General features: G+C 39.4%; 1 protein-coding gene across 2 annotated transcripts; it reads left to right on the forward strand.

The window, feature by feature from the left end:
* Window positions 1–331: 331 nt before the first annotated feature.
* LOC121869212 lies at window positions 332–7,995 on the forward strand. Of its 2 annotated transcripts, XM_042370450.1 has the most exons (5): window positions 332–520; window positions 4,602–4,691; window positions 6,949–6,997; window positions 7,334–7,416; window positions 7,662–7,994. In XM_042370450.1, the coding sequence occupies exons 2-5, from the start codon at window positions 4,605–4,607 to the stop codon at window positions 7,884–7,886; spliced, it is 444 nt and encodes a 147-aa protein (XP_042226384.1). In that variant the 5' UTR covers window positions 332–520; window positions 4,602–4,604; the 3' UTR covers window positions 7,887–7,994. The 2 variants fall into 2 exon arrangements, with proteins under 2 accessions (XP_042226384.1, XP_042226386.1); XM_042370452.1 differs by lacking the exon at window positions 332–520 and having other exon boundaries at window positions 4,529–4,691; window positions 7,662–7,995.
* The last annotated feature ends 328 nt before the right edge of the window (window positions 7,996–8,323 follow it).

An 8,323-nucleotide genomic window follows, 5' to 3' on the forward strand; every position in this document is an offset into this window, starting at 1 on the left:
AAGGCATGGTAAGGGGCAGGTAAGGCATGGTAAGGGGCAGGTAAGGCATGGTAAGGGGCAGGTAAGGCATGGTAAGGGGCAGGTAAGGCATGGTAAGGGGCAGGTAAGGCATGGTAAGGGGCAGGTGTGGGCCTAGAGCGGAAACACGACCCGTGATCCTCTCTTTGTTGGTAAGGATATTTAGTAAGATAGAGAAATGACATAATTTTTACAACAATTAACTATATATATATCACATTGTTTTAACTAAAGCAATTATTTTAAATTATTGATGTGTGTTTAGACATGAATTAATTTATTTTATTTCTGGTAATGACCTAATATTTCTGTATGTTGTGTCGTGTTTACCTCAAGAGTGTCGTAAGTCTGCAACAATAACAAAAGTGTCAACTGTGACGTCATCACCAGGATTCCCTCCTATATAAAGGACATCTCTAGGATGGGTAGGTCAGTGTGGTCACAGTACTCTACCAGTCAACACCGTACAGCACCTCAAGTTTAGTAGTGGACTTAAAACAAGGTGAGGTTTATCTCCAAGTTTACGCATTTATTGTTTATCACTTTTATTATTTACATATTTATCTTGTTTTTAATGTGTATTAAATTATTCTATCTATCTTTCTCTAGTTGTCTCCCTCTCTTTGGCTCTCTCTACTCGTGTGACAAATAATCATGAACCCTATTGCTATTATAATATTATCTATGCTACTATTACGTTTACTTCTGTATTATTATTATTTAGTAGTAGTAGTAGTAGTAGTAGTAGAAGCGATACTGTGATGCATAGTGTCCAAACTTTGCAAAATACAATGAGCTCCAAGGCCCTAAGAGGAGGCGGTCATACACACCAACAGTGAGACAATCCCATGTCGACTTAACCGAGCTGTTATATTACTACAGGGTGCCCCTAAATGATTACCCTGATTTAAATATGAGAACATACTATTTTTAGGGTGATCATTTAAGGACACCCTGTATATTAAGAGGTCCACTATAAGGTACCACCCAAATGCCAGCAAGTCGTTCCTCATTGTGAAGCGGGTAATGGAGGTGTGTGGTTCAAGTAATAAAAGAAGGCTACTGAAATAATTGGCACGTTCTCTGGTATTTCAACACAATGACAAATTAATTCCAACTCTGGTGAAAAGTCATTAGTTAACCCCAGCACTACCACCGGGACAGGGAGGAATGGTGATCACTTAACACGGAGTTTTCTATAGTAAAATTATTGTTTAGGTTATCCATCTATTTTGATATAGATCAGAAACATTCAAAACACATTAATAACCATCGGTAAAACATCATTTCAACCTAACGAGAACATAAAATCCTAAAATTAACTAGATAACCGAAAGACAAAACTGCGCTTACTGCCAAAGCTCATAAAACAGTCAAGCTCACAGCCGCCTTTACCTAGAGCACAGTAACTCAAAATGCAGCAAGTCAAGTGTATAAACTCAACCAGTCAACGCAATATACGACTTTACATTACAATAAACAGGACACTCAAAGCAAAAATCCTTAACAAGTACATACATGGTGGTTAGGTCTTATACATATTAAAGAAAACGAAACCTCTCTCAGCACGTCACTATGGCTCCACATACTATATAAAAGACTAAATTCATCTTATTTTCTCCTCTTCACCACTAATTGGCTCGTTAGGTTATAGGAAGAGTGATTATGTTACATCCACTCTGCTTATAGGAAGAGTGATTATGTTACATCCATTCTGCTATTGGACGAGTGATTATGTTACATCCACTCTGCTTATAGGAAGAGTGATTATGTTACATCCACTCTGCTATTGGACGAGTGATTATGTTACATCCACTCTGCTTATAGGAAGAGTGATTATGTTACATCCACTCTGCTATTGGACGAGTGATTATGTTACATCCACTCTGCTTATAGGAACAGTGATTATGTTACATCCACTCTGCTTATAGGAAGAGTGATTATGTTACATCCATTCTGCTATTGGACGAGTGATTATGTTACATCCACTCTGCTTATAGGAAGAGTGATTATGTTACATCCACTCTGCTATTGGACGAGTGATTATGTTACATCCACTCTGCTTATAGGAAGAGTGATTATGTTACATCCACTCTGCTTATAGGTGATTATGTTACATCCATCTGCTATTGAAGAGTGATTATGTTACATCCACTCTGCTATTGGACGAGTGATTATGTTACATCCACTCTGCTTATAGGAAGAGTGATTATGTTACATCCACTCTGCTTATAGGAAGAGTGATTATGTTACATCCACTCTGCTATTGGACGAGTGATTATGTTACATCCACTCTGCTTATAAGAAGAGTGATTATGTTACATCCACTCTGCTTATAAGAAGAGTGATTATGTTACATCCACTCTGCTATTGGACGAGTGATTATGTTACATCCACTCTGCTTATAGGAAGAGTGATTATGTTACATCCACTCTGCTTATAAGACGAGTGATTATGTTACATCCACTCTGCCCAATGATAACCAATTGACGTGATAACAAACGGCCTCAATATTGCTACACACACCCGGCAGCCTACACCACCTCAACAGTCAACTACGGTCTTCTGAAGTTGTTGAATAGTGGTTCTTAACTTTATGGTCACGCTCCCTACAGCAGTTGGTCCTAAACATTCTAAAACCATGGCCATAATCACCACCACATGGCCATAATCACCACCACATGGCCATAAACAAAAGTAGACCACGTGTTTACAATCCATTTTTGAGTTTGGTAAATTTCATTCTCGTCATAAAAACGAAATTAACATTTTTTTTTTAATTTATATAAGTAATTATTATTATTTCGTTCATTAAATATCTACACTACAACAAATCTCAAGTGAAGGAACAAGTTCGTGAGTGTGAGAAGTAAAAAGTTGTTACTTTTACTTACTTGTATTCTCTTAACCACTTATCGGCTCGTTAACACCTTGGGCAGTCCATCACGTCTCTGTTACACACTGTTAACAAGTACTGGCTCTCTGTTACACACTGTTAACAAGTACTGGGTCTCTGTTACACACTGTTAACAAGTACTGGGTCTCTGTTACACACTGTTAACAAGTACTGGGTCTCTGTTACACACTGTTAACAAGTACTGGGTCTCTGTTACACACTGTTAACAAGTACTGGGTCTCTGTTACACACTGTTAACAAGTACTGGCTCTCTGTTACACACTGTTAACAAGTACCGGCTCCTGAATGTACCTGAACCTGCTCCAGTCTGGTCTTGAAACAGCTCACACTCGGTGCCGTCACAACACCCTCAAGCTGTGACCTCTTGTGGGGTGAGCGTCCGTCACCTCCAGGTAATGACACTCGACTGACCCTTCACACTGTGTTGACAAATTTTCAAACGTGACTATCGTACTGAGCCTCAAAATTATCATACTGGAACCTCAAAATTATCGTTCCTTCATCAAATTATCGTACATTTCTACATAATTACTACCTTAATTCAGTCACTTTTAATGGAATTGTATATTTTTATTGACATAGTTACCATTTACGATATTTTGAAGTATCTGTGGGAGAAAGACCATCCCCCCCCTGCACCCCTGTTAAGAACCTCTGTTGTAGATGAACTTGCACTCTAAAACAAGACAGTTGATATGGCTTCATTTTTATCCCTTACAAGTCTTTTTAATATTGATAATCCAAGCATTTATATTACATGTTCTCCTCACACACTGGCCTCAAAATACAAGCTACATATTTGGGCGTTTTCAACATTTATTGAGTTATTTCCTCATGAGTATCCAGCTTCTTTTCAGTTCTTTATACTTTGGAAAGATATGGAGAGTTATATTATGACTGTTTTTAATTTATGATAAACACCCCAAGACTGAACAACCTCTTGCCATGCTGCTTCTTGTAGTGAGGAGACGCATGACCTTCCTTAACACAATTTATAATAGTTATCCTCTCACCCAAATAAAACTTTCTTCTTTCTCTCAACCACTAATAAAACTTTCTTCTTTCTCTCAACCATTCAGTAAACCAAGTTAAGAGCAGACATCAACTATCTCAGTTAGGTTAGGTAATACAATGGTGGTGAAGGTATGGCTATAAAAGGAGGTTGGGGGCTATTATACAAAGGGCACTACTCAGTTGAGTGTCCTTACCTGTAGCTGGTGGACGCTCGCCCCACAAGGGTCACAGCTCAAGGTTGAAGAAGCCACAAGTCCAGAAAACTGTGAGGGCAAACTTTTTCAGAGTGAGAGAATTATTATTATTGTTAGTAGTAGTTGAGATGTCGAGTGTCCTCCTCTCTACTCAGGGGAACGAGAGCTGTGGACCTACAGATATTGACTATGAGGCAACAGTCACTGAATGCCTCATAGATCTGCAGCTCAACACAGCTGGGATAGCTACTTATGTATTAGGATATTTAATTTTAAGGTAATAAAATGGTAGTGAAGGTGTGGCTATTGGGGGAGGCTGGAGGCCATTTAAAGAAGTTAGTAGTAATAGTACAGTACTGTAGTAGTACAATTAGCAATAATAGTAGTAGTAGTATTTTCACATTAACAATAGTATAATCAAGATTATTACATATTTACTTTTCTTTTCCTTTTCACAGAAAATGGAAAACCAGAAGTTTGTGGTCAAGTCCTGCTGTTGTGGTTGTACACTACGAACAGCTTCCATCATTATTGCTGTCTTTAGTCTGGTGAGTACTTGATGCTGTCCTTATTGAGTGTACTTGATGCTGTCCTTATTGAGTGTACTTGATGCTGTCCTTATTGAGTGTACTTGATACTGTCCTTACTGTGTGTACTTTAGGGGGCAAGCTGCACTCTTCAGGCATTGTTCCTTATACATATCTAAGACTCCATGACAAATTTGAAGCTGATATGTCGAGGTTTAGTCTGCCGCATTTTCTACTGAAGTTTTTAAATTTACCTACAGTACTAGCCAAACAGCCGCTGTGGCGGTGCAATGTTCTGTTCAGTGTTTATCAACTTTTTTTTCATATCTCTTATTTCATTTAAGTTGTCTTGTTGCAGATGAGTATGGTGCTATGTCTATATTGATTATCAGCCTTTTCTCATTTCATTTCTCAATGTTGTGTTACTGTACTGTAATGTAGGGGAGACCTGGGTAAGTTGGCGCACTTGAAATTATTCAAATAGTTACCGTTAAGCAGTTCACACCGCAGGATCACCACGTGCTTCCTCAGTCACCCATAAGCAGTCATTCTGAGACCAATGTAAATGTAGGATCAGAAAATGGAGTCATTCATCATCTTGAAATGTTACTTGGTCACCCGCTCCATTATTTCATATGTCAGCTTCACGGAAATGAGCTGCCTTTCCGCGCAGTTTTTTATCACTATGATGGTAAACCAAGTGGTCCTGAGCATTGGCGTGGTCCCATTGGAAAGCAGATCAAGGAGTCTTTGTCTGAGCTTCCAGTTGTCGCCTTCCAGCCAGTCAGTTTCCCTGATTTCCCTGTGTTTAATGATGAAGTGGAGAAAGATCTGTCCTGGGATCAGAAATACCTGTATAGGATTTGTAAAGGAGTTATCACAGGTGTTGTTGAAGATGACTTGGCTGCTATTGAGCCAGGTCCTCCCTGTGTGTCAAGGTGGAACACCTTATGGAGTAGAATCCTCAGGCTGTATGTAGCAACATCAAGACCCAGCCATGAGTTGAAAAGAATTGTCATTACAATAATAAAGTTCAGTGCTCCAATGTGGTTTTACATCAAGATACACCCTTACGTAACACACGGCTCAAGGAACGTATTCCAGTCCCTGCTATATATGAAACACCTGAATAGTGAGGAGGAGACGATAGTGAAGAAGGCTGTCCAGAGAAATGCATACTTAGCCCACACAGATCAACTTCTTCTTGGTATGTGTGCAGATGAGGACATGACTGTTAGAGAAAAAGCTGTCTCAATGATAAGAAAAATTAGAGAGGAGAATCAGCAAAAGGAAGAATGCACTGGCAGATCTGAAGAGGAGGAGGAAGTTTCTGATGCTGCTGTTGACGAGAATTTGTTAAACTATACTGATGAGGAGGGTAAAGATGGAGATGGGAATGAGGATGTGCCTCCTGTAGTCAACATGAGAAAGGTGGTGACTCCGAAACTAAAGTGGCAAGCAAAAAACTATCATTCCATGATTAACTGGAGGTATGAACTCAAGACTGAGCCTCCTTACATTGCTTCTCTGTCAAATCTACAGGTTAATGACATTCTTGAGACACCATTAGTGGTGCCCAAGTGGCCAAACAGCACTCAGGCGGTCGAGAGAGGCATAAAAGTGATGACTGAAGCTTGCACTGAAGTGACGGGATACGAATCGAGAGATGGATATATTAGGCAAAGATTATTGTCTAGGAAAATGATGCCAAGGTTCCGCACAAAAAAGAATTTCAATATGAACTTGTAATGATTTTCTATACGGTGTACCTGTAAAATAACATGTGAATTAAATCGATGTCACCCATGTAAAATTTATCATTATCCTGGAAAACATTAAATGACACCTAATTTTTGGTATACACTAAAAGTTGACAAAAAGTCGTTCGCGATGCGGCAGGGTAAGTATGCATGAAATGGCATGAAATTTTGCACAGGTGTTTGTTACAGCCATACAAACGATGCCTGAAAAGTGCGGCCTGCAACTCAAATAAAAGTGTTTTTTCCCTGTCCCCCCCTAGTGTACTTGATACTGTCCTTATTGAGTGTACTTGATGCTGTCCTTATTGTGTGTACTTGATGCTGTCCTTATTGAGTGTACTTGATGCTGTCCTTATTGTGTGTACTTGATACTGTCCTTATTGAGTGTACTTGATGCTGTCCTTATTGTGTGTACTTGATGCTGTCCTTATTGTGTGTACTTGATACTGTCCTTACTGTGTGTACTTGATACTGTCCTTACTGTGTACTTGACTCTTATTATCATCATTTCCACACAGGTATACGGACTCGCTAGTGCCGGCTACAGTATTTCTCTGGGAGTCACTGGTAAGTAAGGAATATTAACCATAATTTCATGTAAATCCACAATGAAAACGTGGATAAGATAAATCTTGATAAAATCACACGGGAAAATGGAAACAACGGAGCACCTTAGCTTTCGTCTTTATTCAAGACATCTTCAGAGGCAACTTCAGTTGCCTCTGAAGATGTCTTGAATAAAGACGAAAGCTAAGGTGCTCCGTTGTTTCCATTTTCCCGTGTGATTTTATCAAGATTAACCATAATATATAAACTCTTTATAAATATTACAATTACACTCAAAACCTAACCTAAACATATTAAATACAGGTTCTTTAGCACTAACAACCTCCCCCCCCCCAGGTTTGAACGAGGCGTGGTTAGATCTGGTCATCAATATCTACAATGTTATTTTCACCATCATCCTTATGCACGGTATTCGTAAGGTTAGTAATTGAATCCTAACTTAACCTACCATAATTGACACTTGACCCAATTTAACTTAAATGTAATCTAACCTGTATTTAAGGAACTATCTGATAATTTACCAATATTTATCAGCTATCTACTTACAACCTATATATACATGTATGTATTCATGTACGTTAATCTCCCCACAGGACCACCGTAGACTAATCATGGCCTGTGTATGTATATATGTATGTATTCATGTACGTTCATCTCCCCACAGGACCACCATAGACTAATCATGGCCTGGGTGTGGGCTACAGGTCTCAGCATTGCCCTCAACATCACCCTGGGCATTGTGTTCCTCTTGATAACTCTCTCCATCGTGGCTGCCTTTGTGTTGTTCCTCACGTCTGCTCTACAAGTTTACTTCTTAGTGGTGGTTAGATCTTATGGTCTTAGCCTGACACCACGTAATACTGTTGTGATTAATGTAAGTGGAGTGTAGTGTGGTGTGGTGTGGTGTGGTGTGGTGTAGTTACTAAAATGTGTTTCTGTAATGGTGTTAATGACATTAGAATATTATTATTACAACTACAGTGGTCCCTCGGTTAACGAACACAATTCGTTCCACAGAGTCGTTCGTTAACCAAAAAATTTCATTAACTGAATCTATTATTTCAATGGGATATTGGGTAATTGGTTCCAGCTCACAGAAAAGTACATGCAAAGTATAAACAAAATGCAGTAAAGTACACTAACCTTGAGGTGTGTATGTAGGAGGCTCCTGGTTAATGGTGATGATGATGATGGGAAGTGGGGGTGGAGGAGAAGAGAAGGAAGTGGAGGTGGAGGAGAAGAGAAGGAAGTGGGGGTGGAGGAGAAGAGAAGGAAGTGGGGGTGGAGGAGAAGAGAAGGAAGTGGGGGTGGAGGAGAAGGGAGAAG

The sequence above is a fragment of the Homarus americanus genome, unplaced genomic scaffold, assembly GCF_018991925.1.
Source record: "Homarus americanus isolate GMGI-L3 unplaced genomic scaffold, GMGI_Hamer_2.0 scaffold51128, whole genome shotgun sequence".
Lineage (NCBI taxonomy): Eukaryota > Metazoa > Arthropoda > Malacostraca > Decapoda > Nephropidae > Homarus > Homarus americanus.